Source organism: Salminus brasiliensis, chromosome 1, assembly GCF_030463535.1.
Source record: "Salminus brasiliensis chromosome 1, fSalBra1.hap2, whole genome shotgun sequence".
In the NCBI taxonomy this organism is placed as follows: domain Eukaryota; kingdom Metazoa; phylum Chordata; class Actinopteri; order Characiformes; family Bryconidae; genus Salminus; species Salminus brasiliensis.
Genome location: NC_132878.1, coordinates 88,162,256 through 88,179,450, shown reverse-complemented (window position 1 = coordinate 88,179,450; position 17,195 = coordinate 88,162,256). Strand labels below are relative to the sequence as shown.

General features: G+C 41.0%; 1 protein-coding gene across 1 annotated transcript in view; it reads right to left on the bottom strand.

Moving 5' to 3' along the window:
• Positions 1–17,195, bottom strand: part of itga8 (integrin, alpha 8) — a 113,230-nt gene that overhangs the window by 26,941 nt on the left and 69,094 nt on the right. Inside the window, exons 17-21 of the mRNA XM_072692262.1 lie at positions 16,569–16,723; positions 14,130–14,267; positions 13,867–13,934; positions 13,330–13,477; positions 10,737–10,829 (exon numbers count right to left, since the gene is read on the bottom strand). Coding sequence (XP_072548363.1) covers positions 10,737–10,829; positions 13,330–13,477; positions 13,867–13,934; positions 14,130–14,267; positions 16,569–16,723 — 602 coding nt within the window. The remainder of the gene's footprint in view (positions 1–10,736; positions 10,830–13,329; positions 13,478–13,866; positions 13,935–14,129; positions 14,268–16,568; positions 16,724–17,195) is intronic.

Here is a 17,195-nt window from a genome sequence, read left to right as displayed (position 1 = left end):
GCAGAAATGCTCCAAAATCTAGAAAGTCGTAGCTGGACAGTAGAGACAGTTTCTCCAACAAAAGAAGGATAAACACTTTATTTAAAAAAAACAATGATGGAGCAGGTGTCCCAATACTTTTGTCCAGATAGTGTATGTGCTTTGAACTAACTAATAAGGGATGTCCTCTTCACATTAGAGATTTTCTACCTTGGTCTGCTAATTAAAATTATATGCTGGCCAATTATAGGGCCAATATGCTGTTGGTCCTCCACCAAAACATCAAACTCCATAAGACCTAACATCATCAACATGAAACACCCGAGACATCACAGGGACAACCTGGGATAACATAGTATCTGCCTAGCAACCACAAAACAACCACTAAATTACATCATGGCAACTGCCTGAACTACCTCAGCAATTACCATGCCACACTGTAGCACTCATTTAGCATCCACTTAGCGACACCATTGCAACAACCCACTGGGATACCACAGCACCCAGCTAGCAATTACTTAGCAACACCATAGCCACCACCTGAGATACCATGGTAACTGCCTAGCAACCACTAAGTAACATCATGGCAACTGCCTGAAATACCATTGTAATCACATAGCCACATTGTAGAACTTATCTAGCAACCACTTAGAAACACCACAGCAACCACCTGGGATACCATAGCAACCACATAGCAACTTTCAAACGATTGCTTAGAAGTCAATGTCATCCTTGGGGTGACAGACATGCTGCCACTACAGCTGATGCAGCTCTAGCATTTATAGCACCACTGACTCTTATACACTACATATACAAACCCAACAGGCAGTAAAGCGCAGAGAGTGACAGGTTTCCAAACGCTATTAGACTCCCAAACTGTAATAAACACGTCTCAGTAACTGGTGTGCATCCCCTGCTGTTTGCATGGTGTTTAAACATGTATTTAAACAATGGCAAACATTTTTCAGCACGGCTTCAAACAAATACTGAGGTGGGTTCTCGTGCTAATGGCAGTGGGAGCACAAAGTCTGAGTTTACAAACAAATGAGTCACGTCAGTTCATGTACAATGAGCTTGATGGTAAAGTCTTCCACTATGACACATGTTAGGCCAAGAGTGAAATGTTGTGTAAGTGTGCAGAGGGAGGATATGAAGCACATGTCTTCCTCACAGAGGCTGTTTACAGCCAAATGTGCACTACAAGCAGAGAAGAGACAGAGTCCATATGTCTGCAGAGTGTGACACAGGGATAGGCTCTGTTCTGTGTGAACCCAGTGTCCTCTTTGTGAGGTATTTAAATACATATGTCCAAAAGAAGACACCTGCTTCTCCAGCATTGATTTCAATAATAATAGTGTAATAATCCGCAGTTTGTTTTTCCTTTGGAGTGTATACTTTTGCATGTATACTGTATATGTGATAAACACTGTATATGGAATAAAATATGAATGAAAAGAGAAAACAAAACAGAGGAACATTTAGGAACTAGCATGCCTCAGCTAAGGTACGTGTTAATGACTCCACCAGGAGAACTCCACCAGGAGAACAAGAGACTGGTTTCCATGGGAGAGCTGAAAGGCAAAAACCTCTGCTAACCAAGAGGAACGTAAAAAGCACTAAAGCGAGGGGTTTGTTTGTTGGGTTGTTGAGTTCAATAGTTGTTCTCCAGAATCAAATAAAGCATTTTTAAAAACAAGATTGTGCCACAGGGTTGTGGGTTCGATACCCAGGTCAGCTAAGCTTACCACTGTTAGGCCCTTGAGCAAGGCTTTTAACCTCTCTGCTCCAGGGGTGCTGTAGCATGGCTGACCCTTACTTTCTAAGCTGGGCTATGGAAAGAAAGCATAATGACATTGCAGAATACCTGTCACACTCAACAACTAGCTTTCGTATCATGTGAGGAAATGATGCACAGTCACAAAACATGATGTACAGGTACCTATAATGCCTGCTTTAACAGTTTTATTTTGTTGTTCTCTGTGGAATATCAGCAGTATTACATGACAGTTTTGCAGTACTCTCTCGACCACTCTGGATCCAAAACGCACAGCTGGAGAAGAGACAAAAACACTCAAGTGAATTTCAACTGTTGCTTTCTGGCCTGGATGATATTATAAACAATTACATATAACCAATCTTCTCGTAGATTATTTATGGACCACTGGAGTTCAAGTGTGTGGAAAAACATTCAGATAACGCAGGGTAACTTCTAGAAAAGGGACTTGGAGATGTCACAGAGGGCGCATCTCTATTAGGAGATCCAAAAGGCCTATCCACACCACGTATTCTTAAGAAAAACAAGTATAATTTTTGATGTATTGGGATTTTCCCACCAAAAGTTTCACAGTTTTTGTCTGAACACTTCTGAAACTACAGAAACTTCAACATCAACTAAAAAAAAGTTTAGCGAGGAGAATTAGCGAGGATAACTATAGTTTCCGGTTCTTTTTGGGCATTACCAGACTATAATGCACCTAGATCAACTAACTAACCTCACACTCTGATTGGTTGAGTGTTCTAACCATGCTAATATTTGTGATAACAGCACTGCCTTTTTATACTAAAACTGTATCACTCCGCTGAGATGTGGACAAGTCCTTATGTGCAAGTCTGTTTACTCAGCGGCCATATTTGCAATGCCGCTGGGCGATTATTTTCACTCACAAACGACCAGGCTCCCATCTCTATAAATTAGAGAGACCAAAATACTGAAAACTGGTAAGATTACCATTTCAGAAACAGCTTTGCACTGATAAAATCTGACAGAAACATCACAAATAGTTTGTAGCATTCGTCTTAAAAACACACAGAAAACTGATTCTCCTCAGCTCTCTGTGAAACTGGCAAGCTGGCTCTTTTTGTTAAAGGGTGAGACTTTATCCCTAAACAGACGCCATTATAAGAGTTACAAGAACTCTCATTCATATTTTAGCATCAGTTAAAATCTATTTTCCATCAGAAAGATGCTGGACTCCAACATCCAACAGACAAAATAATGCTAGTAAACCTACCCATTGTTTGCTACATTAGCTTTGTAGCTCCAGTTCAAAGCTAAAGAGCACACAACAAACTATGTACTCAAGTGCACATAAAAACTATGTAGACTAAAATTTTTGCCCAACATTACCCTTGACAGAATCCGGGCTGAGACACATTCCTGAGAAGCGTGGTTCTCTCTGAAAAGGTCAAGCGGTCAACAGTGGCCTGTGGGCCAGACAGAATTAGAAGAACTGAGGCAAAATGCCAGTGAAAAGTGCTGTTCTTATGGGGTACGATCCCTGGAGGCAGGCTGTCCTGGAGAAAGGGGGTGGAAGGGGAGGTTTGGAGTGTTTGGTCAGATCACAGCCCCCATGTGTCTCCCATGCGGTCACAGCAGTGGTGCTATGACGTGAGGAAGAATGCTGTTGATGTAAATGTGTGTGTGTGTGAGTGTGGGGCAGAGGATATGTGGCCATGTCGCAATGTTTAGCTGGTGCCACGTTAATTTGACCCATGTGAGGTTAACCCTGCAGGCTCCAGTGGGGAGACTGGTATCCATGGCAACAACGGCCGCCAATCTGGAACACGTTAACGCGTCTGCCTCAACTTTCTCATGAACACACCAGAGGTTCCCATCCATCCATCCAAACAACCATCCACCCACTTCTCTCTCTCTCTCTCTCTCAAATGAAATCAAACCTGATTGATTAGCATAAAATGCTGATATTTGAGTATTAGTAATATATTAATAATAATGTATATTTTGGGAAAAACACAAAGAAAGGGGCTTAGAAAGGATGTAAACAACAACCTGCTTAGATACCAGTTCTTCAGCAAGAAACAACATACAGCTTGTGTTTTAAACCCACTCTGAACCAGACATGAGTTTAAGATAAACTCAACATAAACTCTTCTCACTCGTGTGTGTCCACCTCCGAATAGTTCACTGAAACGTCCTTGATTGTCTGCTTTCCTCTGCACTGTCTGATCAGTACCTCATGTCCTCACTAACAAAAAATAAAGAACAGAGGAGAAATACAGGCTCTGAAGCTCTCAGTTCGTCCAGAAAAGCTTGTGTTCACTAGTGGTGGCTCAAAGACTGACTTACACTTCCTGACTGTAGGGGGAGCCCAGGAGCAAGAAATACCAATTCTCCATAAAGCTGCTTTAACTTCCACAGCCTCAATCAAACCACAACTAAGCAGTTTCCTCTATCCATTAGATCATATCTCACTCGATCAATCCACTCAATCCGCTCTCTCTGTCCCGCTTTCATGATCAAACCTCAGTCTCAGTCCTTATTCCCAGTCTCTCACTTTCTCATCTTATGAGCCACAATCAAATAACTCACATCAGGCCCACAGCATGTTTTTTAGCTATATGATGTACTTCTGTCCATTTAATAGATACTAGCATGTCATACAGTGTCAGAAACCACATAAGCAAAGTCTACATGAGACTATTTATTAACTCAGTTCCCCTAAACTGCTCCGAGTTGCTAAGTCTGTTTGTGAATATCGAGATTAACAACTAGATGATTTAGGCCTTTAGGGGATGAACTTTCATTTCTTATTAGCTACATTAGCTTTGTAGCTTTAGTCCAAATCTAAAGAGGCAAACTTAGAACACCAAACCTGCCTTGGTTGGTGAACCTTATTTAAGAAAAGGGGAAAACTATTTACAATTGATTTTTTGGTACTAAACTGTTGCTTTAAGTGTGGCTATTAAGCAGTAATAGAGTTATAAACCGTGCCCTCCATCTGGCACTGGTCAGACTGAAGCATTTACTAACTTATGTGTCAAATTAGAAAAGAATTACTCTTTAATTTGTGCTGGCTTTAACCAGCATGGCTATCATAACAGGAAGGGAATAAACAGCAACCAAGTGAGAGACAGAGAGAGAGAGAGAGAGAGAGAGAGAGAGAGAGAGAGAGAGAGAGTGTGTGTGTGAGACTCAACTTTACTATATACTGCGGAATTTATTCCAGTATTAACTTTGTTTCTAGAAAATACACTCATTAAAACCTCCACCAATAGAACACTTTTTAACTGATGCAGCGGCTCGAGGCTCATCCTTCACACACACACACACACACACACACACACACACACACACACACACACACACACACACACACACACCATATCACCAGAGGATGCAGAGGATGCAGTGTGTGCAACACATGACTGAACACATCTGTATAACAGCTACATTCCAGGAGTTGGACTAGGCCTATAGTCAACAGGTCTCAGAAACATCTGGATTAATGAGGTACCCACTGCACTTTCATTTACACACATGCTCACACACATTCTTCTGCATGTGCACTTTCTGTATTGTTTACACAGACACACACACGCACACACACACTCGTATTAATAACTTTATGGGGATTTACAAGGGTTGAACACTGGAGGGTAGTGAAGAATCTTTAAAGGGGTCATATGGGTTGCAAAATATGAATGTCTAGTCACTGGTTACAATCTCTTTAAATCTAGATGACATATAAACATGATATATATATATACATAAACATAATACAGTATTTGATCTACTGTATTCTCTTTGCTGTAGATGGATCCCATCACTAGCTGTAAGCATGAAAAGAAAAACACAGTATTAGTAGTCCTTGTCTTCTTTGAGTCGAAAAATGAGCTGTAGGGTCAAAGTGACCGGACTAGAGGGTTGGGTGGGGGTTGTGAATACGCTCTCTTTGCCTGAACACTCTCCTCTCCTCTCTGTCCTCATCTGTCCCTCCCTGAGCTCAAACTTCCACCCCTAATCCATGTTCCCTCTCGTCTATGTAGGTAAATAAACACTTACCAACTACTTGAATTAATATAGGGAAATAATTAGTACACATATAATGAATGAATTAATATATGGAAATTAATTTAGAGTTACAGCTGATTTAATTATGTAACAAATCTTAATACAAGTGTATTTGTTTAAAAGGCCATGTTGACTGTCCCAACACGGATGAGACAAAGATGCATTGCTGCAACTTAGAACAGCAGTCAACACTGCCCTGGTTTATTATCTAAGTATAAAGAATACAGAAGGTGTACGATCTTGTTGGATGCGTTGGATGAGATTGGACAGGTAAGCGCTTATTATAGTATTGTAAGGATAGAACACAAAACATCTGAGACTTATATTTTACATTATGTGTTTTCTTATTTAAAATGTGAGTTTCTAACACTAAAACCAAAATCTATACATTCATACATTCATATCTGTACATTCATACATATACATTCTATATATTTTAATTTTTGTTAGGTAACATTTATTACATATGAACTAAATGCAACATCCCCCCAAAAAATACATAATACAATACAAAAAAAAAACCAAACAAACATATATATATATATATATATATATATATTCTGGTACTGGGGAAACAGGTATCCACCGTAGTTAGGATATGGTGGCTGGGGGGTTTCAAGTATGCCTAAGTTGTGTGTTGAACTGAAAGGAGATGAATCGTGTAGGCTATTGAGGCTATGTATTGGTCTTGCTAAATGAGCAAACATGCTTGTATTTTAATATTAAATTAAATTAATATTCTGTGGCTGCATAGTTTGAAAGATATTCCCACCCTCACACATTCAACTTAGGCCTACTTGAAACAATCCAATCACAACATCCTGATGCCCGCATCAGATTCAAAACCCTGACGCTGGCCTACAAAGCCAAGAACGGACCAGCCCCTCTGTACTTAATGGCAATGGTCAAAAGCCGATCCGCACCTAGAGCCCTTTCCAGCTTCAAGTACGGCTTGGCTCGACCCGCCATCCCTCAAAATCCGCGGAAGACAAGCGTCCAGGCTTTTTTCTGTCCTGGCACCAAAGTGGTGGAACGAGCTTCCCCTGGGTGTCCGAACGGCCGAGTCGCTCGCTTCTAACTAGCTAAGGCTTTTCTTGGGTAAACAGCAAAGCACTTTGTAAGTCGCTCTGGATAAGAGCGTCTGCTAAGTGCCATAAATGTAAATGTAAATGTAAACATCCTAACTATGATGAATACCCATGCGTCCACAGTGCATGATCCCTGCCTTGCATATTTATGTATTTATATATATTATATTTTCCTCAGCATAATAGACCCTACCTGGTCTCTTTAATTTTCTCATGTGAAATTCTGCATGAATACAACTGCTTAAAAATCTAAAAATCTTTCACTCTCTTTGGCAGAGAAAAAGAGAAAACATCAGGTCTGTTTCAAATGACAAAAATATCCTACTGATAAATGTTTCTTTGAAGCACTGGTCATTCATTTATCCTGCTTTTTTTTAAACAGCCTCTCTCTTCTTTATAGCCTCTCTCCTGCTCTATTCCCTTTTACTCAGTCAGCAGAGTGACACACACTGTTTCCTGTTTCATTTAATAATTCAGACAAATAGCCCACAGAGACTGGACTTTAATTTCAAGCAGGATACTCCTACTAAAGCTCAGGACATTTAAGGGTAAAGCTACTGGAATGAGAAGGCAATAAAGATAAAAAAGATACAGGATGGAACACACTGGGACAAATGCATTAAACTCAGTGGTGACAGCGCAAGGTTTTGATAAAGTCACAGTGCTGGTGATCAGCACGCTAGTTCCTCTTTACTGCTGTGGTATTTTTACAAGCCAATCGAAACTGAGATGTTAATGAGTGCATGCATATTCATCAGAAACACTTTGCTTGTTTGGGTGTCAAACGAAAACCAAAAATCTCAGAAGCAAAACAACATTTTTAAATAAAGAAACAATAACAGTAATAAGCCTTTCTGTGTTAAAGGGTTAATCATTGAGCTGTACTCTAACTGAGGCCATAAGCCAAAGACTGAAAAGAGATCACATCTTATATATAAATCAGAATAAAGTCACTAAGGCTATGCTCTCATAGTAGGTAAAGTGGCCCAAATCAGATTTTTTATTTTTAAAGATAGCTCACACTATCCTTTTAATGTGACTCATATCCGAAATTCGTCTGAACAGTTCATGCTCCTAAACTGATGCGCATGTGCAAAAGAGCAATGCTTCAACCATTTCTTTACAAATTTCTTCAAACACAGAGCTGGTTGCAACATGTCTTCTAATGTTGTTTGAACAGAGACATCACCCCAAATGTTTGTGGTCTGTTATCTCGCTATCTCACCACTAAAAACCTCTCTCACTGTCGTTGTCCATTTTCCTGTCTTTTTAGTGCATTTATGAGGAATGTTGAGTTGGAAAGTCGCATCATTTCCGATCTGGCTGTTCAGTTGCTCTGCCGCTCATCAGATATGTATCGGATTTCAATACCACATATAAAAGTGTTGCAAATCACTTCACATCATTAGCACTTCCTAGTTTTACAAAGATCTTCAGAAGAGGCCCAAGAGGTGAGCACAGTCAGCAGGTGCTATAGAGAGTGCTATAGGTTGTGGATGCAAATTTGTGTGTCAAAGTTTATCAAAGTTAAAATAGACACAAGGTTTTGCACATGACATTTATTTGGACTAGAAGTTGCAGGTGAGTACTGAACGTGTGGTTCTGTCTTGCGACTAAACAAAGCATTAGCTAGCGCATACCATTTTGGTTCCTCCATCACTGTTTCCAGAGCCCTAATGAGCAAGCCGAGGATGACTATAGCAGGAAAAACTCTCTAAGAGCTTGAGGAAGAAACACTGAGAGGAACCAAGATATAAAGGAGAGCCTATGTTCAGGCTGTACCAGATGGTGCCAATAGCTGTGGCACATAAATTCACTGCACGAATCTGGCCCTTGAGGTCATGACTTTGATGAATGTGGATTATGTGGAGGCTCTGTGGTATTCATTTACATTATTAACATCCCCACAGCCAACAGCTGACAAATGCTAATGTGCATAGTCTTTGTGTAGCTGACAGATATCAAACAAGTTCTATTGTTGTAGATGAATCTGGGCCTGGTTGTCCATTTTTTGATTAGTTCTGCCACAGGGGTTTTAATGGCAAATTATCAACTTATCCAGATGGCCAAATATTTATAAAAAGTGCAGAGGTGTGAGGGGTGGAGCTGTATAATCATCCTCGTCTGACGAGCCAGAGGTGTGCCTCAGTAGGGAACTGGGTCAGAGCCTGTCTGCCCATTCCAACATGTGTTCACCAGTTGAACAAGAACTAGTGAAGTGGAAGGATGCAGATTTGTAAAAGAGCTTTTTTGTGTAAGAGTTTGTATAGTTTTTAAAATGACTTTTTATCCTACCTTACTACTTATGCTCAGCATTCAATTTAATATTTAGTTCAATATTGTTATGCAGACTATTATTGTGACACAGCTATTGTGCCTTTTTTGGGTTCTCTCCTGCTGCTGCAGTCATTCAAAGTTCTCGCAATATTCCAATTTTCTCTTCCTGTAGTGTATTGCAATCTATCAGAAGAACCAGGTGTATCATATGCTTTTTCGCACTTTATTCGCAACTTTGTACATAGAAAAAGGGGCTAAGCATTCGAACACCAAATGCCAAATTGTAAGACCTGTCAGACTGTGAATTCGATCCTCTGGGTTTGATCCATCAGTGACCAAAAACCAAAAAGACTTGCTGTCTCAGGATGACCTCCTCCATCACCAGCCCTGGTAGCATAACATGATAGGGGGAGACATAGCTACCGAGTGGAATTGGACATGACTAAACTGTGGTAAAACCCCAGTCTAAAAAAAGAAAGCTTTACTTTGTAAGCCACAATGTGGTGTTCTTGCAAATCACTCTGGAAAGCCTAAAAGTCTATGCCTGCAAAGTTCCGGTTCCTTCATGGTATGTTTATAAATTGAGGTCATAATTTCACGCTCAAATGATACTGAATAGGCTGGAAGCCCAAGAACCACAGTGCTATGCCACCTCATTGAGCTGTTAGGTGTGCAAGGTAGAAACACTACTTCAGTACTAATAAGAGTGCTAGGACAGACTTCTGCCCAAAGTTGTAAGTTTATCAGGACGGGTTTAGAGGATACTTCCAATTGGAAGCTCCAGCTGCTCCGCAACTTGCTTGGTATTGCATATTTCCACCAGAGAGTAAAATTAAGGGCCAAAAAGGGCTTTTATCCAAATAATATATTTCAATTTAGTGTTTTCACTGTTTTCCATGTGATGTTTGTCCATGACACATTTTCAATCTCTCCTTGTCTCTTATATATTATACTTATTATTGTTTCTCTATTTTTATATTGATATTTATAAGAATTATGATGCTAAATGGAGGAACTGCAAAGTAAGAATTTCATTGTACAGTGTAACTGCTTGTTTCTGCTGTGCACATGACCATAAACTCTTGAACTTAAACTTGAATAAAATTTTCGAATTGGCTGCCTTGTCAAAAAGACTCCATGCCAGAGTAAATAAACAGGGCCAAACTGCTGTAGGCTAAATAGATGGATATGCAGTATGTAAATATGTTGGTTTGTGTGATCTTACAAAAAACAAACACACTGTTTTTGCAGCTTTGAAACCACTTTAAAGCAGCATGGTTGTACTGGAGATTTCTGACGATGATCTAAAAAAAACTTTACTTCATGTAAAGGCTCTTTACAAATTAGATCTCCACACTCACACTCACTGTTTACTACAAACATGGTTCTTCTATTGCATCACTCAAAAAAACACCTATTAATTGTAAGAGTGTAGCCTCCATTATTAGACTGCATGGGATAGTACAATTGGGGCCTTCTACTATGTTTACACACTAAATGAAACTGTTAATGCTCAGTTTTTTTTTTATAATAAACTATATAAATGAAAGTGAGGAAGAGAAAGAAGAAGTTTTCCTTACGTTTGCTCCAGCCACCATAGGGTTCCCCAGATCACACACCACTACTTGGGAGTTGTTTTCCAACCTGTGTTCGCAATTGAGAATATGCAGATCCTGAAGGAGAATGAGACAGCGAGAAAGATTGACTTATTTATGCATTATTATTCCATTATTTACTATGTAAAGTGTTGGCATTATGCTTAACAGGAAGTTTATTAATCAATCAGTAAGTGCTAATTCAAAATCAGTTTTTCCATATAATGATTTAGAGCAGAGGTCTTTAAATCTGGCCTTTAAATCCAGCTTTCAGTCCTGGATTTTGTTCTCAGTGGAAGTTAAGGGGAACAGTTAATGTAACTGATTGGCCACATAGTGTCACACCTACAAATGAATACATAGTCCAGGTCTGGAAACTAGATTCAATGTCCAGATTTGAAGACCTCTAAAAAAATAACCCAGAATCAGCATATCACGATTAGCATCGCATTCGCACCCCATAGCACTGCCCTAAACACAACCCCAGGCACAAACAGTCAGCAAAACAAACAGCTCTATTTAAAGCCAGAGATAAGGGGCCCTGTGGCGTCAGGGAAAGAAATGTGGGAGGAAGAGAGAGAGAGATTGAAAAAGAGAGAGAGAGAGCGAGAGAGAGAGAGAGAGAGAGAGAGAAACAGAGCGACAGAGAGAGAAATGATGAATTGAGGGATGGTAATAACGCCATACATCACTGAGGCCCCACTGCCTTGTCATCTCTTTCCCACTCTCCCCCTCCTTCCTCTCCCCCTTGTTCTGCATCTTTCTCTCTCTCCCCCTCTCCCTCTTTCTCTCTCCATAAGTCTCCCCGCCCGGTAACTGTTTCCTCTCGAACCCAAACACAAGAGTGGGCTGGTTCCCAGGGGACGAGGGCTGATGGAACCACGTTAATCACATTAGGAGGCACTCTCCAACACGTGCTGCAATTACCAAAGCCCACGTCTGCTGAACCAATAACAGAGCGAGAGAGAGAGAAAGAAAGGGAGAAAGAGAGCAAGAGAGATTGTAATCTTAATGGTCAGTCCGGAGGTGCCTGCTAGTTTCTACACATGTAACTCAAAAAGAAGAAAACTCTGGTGAGTGATGGGCAGTTTTGTGATATTCAGAGTTAGCCTACAAGTATATAAATGAGCCCTAACTCACACTGCACTGTGGGTTAATGAGGACCTTTGGCCATAATTAGAACAACATTTGCTGCATTCCAGCAATATTACTGCATCAAACGCTCAGCAGTGGCCTCTGTTTGCATTTTCAGCTCTTCGGCGGAAACGGATAGCAGGCTGTAACATGCAGGATTCAGAGTCATGTGACAAACCCGATGGTCAGTTGGCCCTGGCCCTATGTTTAAAGCCCCACCACGCATGTACACTTGAAATCAGAAATTTTCAATCGTACAAAGATAGTAATGATTTACAACTGTAAACTGTTCAGCAAAGACAGATCTCGCTTAAATAAAGAAACTGACCGCTGGCCTGTTTCACCTGAAGCTGGCCTAAAACATGCCTAACCCATTGGGAACTCTGTAAAGACTGTTTATATAAACCCCACCCAGTGTTCATGGTGTGCTGTATCCAAGTTGAAGACTCACAAAAGCTAACATTTTCTTTGCACCAAAAGATAAAAGAAGGATATCAGAAGATATCCAAGAACTTGAACATTCCTAGAGAGCACTGTATGCAGGTTCAAAGCATATGGCACAGCAGCAAACCTACCTGGCCAACAAAAAAAAGCTTTATTGTTACTGCAAAAGACTTACAGAATGACCTGACGAGGGCTGGGACCAATGCATCAGTGTCAACTATACACAGATCAGCCACTCTTGACTAAGAAGCACAAGAATGGTTGGCTGGAACTGTTTATTTCTACAGATTAGCAATTTATCTGGCCCAAGAAACGTGAGGCTTATCACCATGGTCTAGCACAGAGAGGTGGGTCAGGGATGATGTGGGGATGCTTTTGTGCTGCGGGACATGACAATCTTGAATGTGTGACTGCCATCATTGATTCACAAAAAAACTACACCATTTTGAGCACTAAAGTTGGGGTTGATGGTTGAATAATAGTGCACATGGCCCCTGAGGGGCAGTGGAACTGTTCTCTGGATTAATGGTGGTCCATCCAATACTGTTGGGACGAGTTTGGAATGAGGAGGGGTGAGGTGGGGATCATCTAAGGTCCTGACCTTATTACTGCTCTTGTGGCTGAATGCAATCAAATCCCTACAGCAATGCTCTAGTAATCTAGTAGAAATACCCTTGTTTTTGGAAGAGCAGAAGTAAATGATCAGGTGTCCCAATACTTTTGCCCATATAAAGTATGTTAATATATGACTGAAATATGTGGTTAATATTTGCAATACATTGGCATATATGTCACATGTATTTCAATGTGTGACAAATATATGTTGGATATGTAATATAGTCTAATAATAATAATAATAATAATAATAAGGTATATCAGATTGGATTATACATATATATATATATATATATATATATATATATATATATATATATATATATATATATATATATCAGATTACTGTATGGAAGGGAAGTGCTTTATGGGAAACATAGTTTACCTCCCGTCGTCGCTCCACACCATTGTAGTCCACTTCTTGTGGAAGGCGCACTTGAAGCTCTGCCTCATATGCTCCTTCTCCCAGATTGGCTGCGTTGATGGTGAGCAGCAGTGGGTTGTCGTCTCCGATGGCGAGCTCAGTTTGGTCCCTATGCACGGCAAGCAAGAATAAATAACACACTTTGTTACAAATAACAAAAACGATCTGTTTTTTTGTGTGTCTTGATCACATGGAATGCTAAAAGCTTTTGCAGGTCACAAATGGCTCCGAAATAAACACACAGACCCTGGTTGTGATTTTCTAAAGTGTGGGACGGTCAGACCCCTCTTGTAGGCCCTGTCTACAGTACACTCTCTGTGTGTCCAGTTTAAACAAGGCCACATCCATACTGTCTAATACACACAGCTAAAAGATATAAACAAGTGCCAATAGGCACGCAAGCACAGCTCTATACTTCACATAAATCTAATAAACATGGGGGCGTTTGCCTTCAGACACACACACACACACATACTCACTCACACACACTGGACTCACATTTTAGCAGAGAGCTTTAGATCTGGGATGCACATGTTGTCGTCTCCGCAGTCTAACAGGATGTTTGCCTGAAGGCGAGAAGACAATGATAAAGAACAGCTAATAATAAAGTCTTTATTCCGGTGCTCATTTCTTTCCCCTTTCTTTCCAGATGGATGCAGTTCGTCTATGTTTTACTCAGCCATTTGGTGTCCAATTCGGTTATGATCCCAATAACCAGATTGCTTTAGAATGCACTCACACACACACACACTTGCACACACCTGTTCATGATGGAAAGTCTTGCTGTAGTGGTCCAGGACGGGGCGTAGCTGCTGACCCTGCAGAGGGGCCGTCTGATCCAGGCTGTAGTTTAGAGCCACACTGATAGGACTCAGCTTATCTCTGAACTCGCCCTCATCCTACAGACGCAAGAGTGTGTAGAGATGAAAAGAAAGAAAGAAAGAATGCTCACTGCCACACTATAAAATTCCACTATTTGACACTATTTGCTGTGCTATACAGTACGCTGTGATACAGTTCAGTATGCTGTATTGTTCTATCCCTACTGAATACAAAAACAGTTGTTGGATTGTAACAGGAACAGTAAGTGTGAACAGAAGAAGGGCTTTTACCAAAAAGGCTGAGATATAGGACATGCACCTCTAGTAATAACATCGGTCCTGTTACTCATATAGTAGAGCTGGGTAGGCTTGGATGGTATAACGGTAATACTGTATACTGCGTTGTTTAAAAATGTTGGCGGGATATAAGTGTCAGATGTGCCAGATTTCTGTTCTGTGTCTCTCTAGTACACAGCCAAATAAGCTAGCTAACTTATCTACGTCTCGAAAGCCATGAGTCCAAACATGGCAGAACTGGTACTACAGATATCTCGAAAGCTTCCGTTTCCTCATCTCACACCTCATTTTCCTACTTCCTCTATCCTGCCTCTGATATGCCCTTCCACAGTCCTTCCTTTCTCCAGTATCACTTTATGATCTTCACGAGGAAGAAAAATCAACACAAACGGTTTTATAAACACCTCTGTGCTGCAGGGCCAAGGACAATAAATACAAGAGCTTCATTAAGTTTAGAGAGAGAGAGAGAGAGAGAGAGAGAGAATAAAGACAGACAGAGAGGGTGTGAGAAACCAAGGACAATAAATACAAGTGTTTAATTAAATATTCCACAGAGAGAGAGAGAGAGAGAGAGAGAGAGAGAGAGAGAGAGAGAGAGAGAGAGAGAGAGAGAATAAAGACAGACAGAGAGGGTGTGAGAAACCAAGGACAATAAATACAAGTGTTTAATTAAATATTCCACAGAGAGAGAGAGAGAGAGAGAGAGAGAGAGAGAGTGAGAGAGAGAGAGATACAGAAGAGAGATACAGAAAGTGAGATAGAAAGAAAGAGAGGGGAGCTATGCTGTGGTTGTGAGACTGGATTGAGATCCGTAGCAATATACAGTATCAGATTAACAGAAGTTTAGATTCAACTATTATCACTTCGCCTACACACAGACACACACACACATGCACCAGACACCTTAAACATGTGTCTGTGAGCTGCTGTGTTCCTGCTTTAGAAGGAGTGCTATTTCACTCTGACCCAGCAACTTTCCCAGGGTCCAGTGTGGCCCAATAACGATGTCCTCCACTTTAACTCATTAACACGAGCCTCTCAGAACTCAGCAGGACTCTGGGTCCAGTTCTGTCCAATTAGGGCTAAATGTGCTTTAGCTTCCCCATCAATAACAGTAGCTGCTTGGCTTGGCCCATAAAACACTTTCCCATGGGTCAGGTCACGAAAGTGATAGAATAACATTTTTTGGTTCGAATTTTGGCTTTGTGTTTACAACCATTAAAATACTCCAACCTTTTTTAGGCTTCTGTGGTCATATTAAAGATGTCTTAAAAAAGATTGGGGCAATTAGTGTGACAGTGGTTATCTGTTATAGGTGTTTTCTGAGAACTGTTCACTGGAACATAATTACGCCCTCACGCCCACATAAAAACATAAAATTCAGCCTGTTTTTAACTAAACTACATGGACAAAAGATGCTCCACAGCTCAATGCTGGCGGCCTTTATACTCCTCAGTCCATGCCTGTCGTTAGGCATGGTGCCAACAGGTTCATGTTTGTCTGCTCCAGTCCTATTGCATTGGCAATACCTTTTTATGGGGAAAAGTCTAGCTGTTTGTGTGTGCATTTACACATCTGTTTGAGCGATGGGTGCAACGTAGAGATGTTAGCTGCATTATGGTGCACATTAACTGTGCACATATTGCATTTCTCCCTGGAATGGAGAACAGAAAAGCATTGTTTAATTGAAAATGATGCCATGGAGAAAGCGGCACATGATGGCCACAAAATGGAAAGCATTAGTTAGGAAGTGCAAAGCCCCCCAAGCTTAGGTTGAAGAGCAGTGAAGCTGTTCTCTGGTGTGATGGAGGGCCATCCAATACCTTGGAGTGGTAGAGTGGTTCAGTCAACTGGACTACCTGATTTCGTTAATGCTTATCTAGCTGTATGCAATGAAATCCTCCCAGTAATGTTCCTAACATCTAGTGGAAAGCTGCTACAGAAGCTGATACTGAGTTCGGAAGAAACGAAGAATGAGTGGGTGCCCATATAATGAAGCTCCGGTACAGACTTGAGATGCTAAACTTATTTTGGCTGATCAACTATATTTAAACTACGAGGAAAACCATGTGAGCTGCTGACCCGCAGGTAGATGGTGTGGTTAAGGCAGCGGCGGCGGTCCCGTTGGCCCAGGAGCAGCTGCAGAGTCCTGTGATGTTGGTGGGAGTCGAGAAAAAGCACTCTCTTCACGGCCCCTCGCTGCTTCAGCCAATCCAACTGCAACTCCATATTCACAGCTGAGAGACAGAGAGATAAGGCAGGGTTAATCTGCCTGCAGTCACTACTGTTCAGTTCATGAGACTGTTAATGATATATGCGTCTACTAGAATGGAAAAGTATGTGGTATACAGTGCTGCGGGGTCCTCTGGTCTACCAGTGGGTTGAGAACTAGGGCATCTTGACCCACAAACCATGCTTTGAGCTTGGTTTAGGTCATAGGAGACACCAAATCGATTCTCTTTTTTTTCTATATCTGCTGGTCTACTAGCGGTATGAGAACCACTGTGTCTTGACCAACAAGGCCCAGGGTTAGGCCATGGATACTAACATGGCTTAGGCTATGATAGACCCCAAAACAGTAGTTATTTTTTGCTCCAAGTCCTTTGGTCTACCAGTGGGCTGAGAACTAGGGAGTCTTGACCCACTTGCCAGGCCCAGGGTTAGAAAGGAATGAGTTAACACAGAGAAGATGAGACAAACGAATGGATA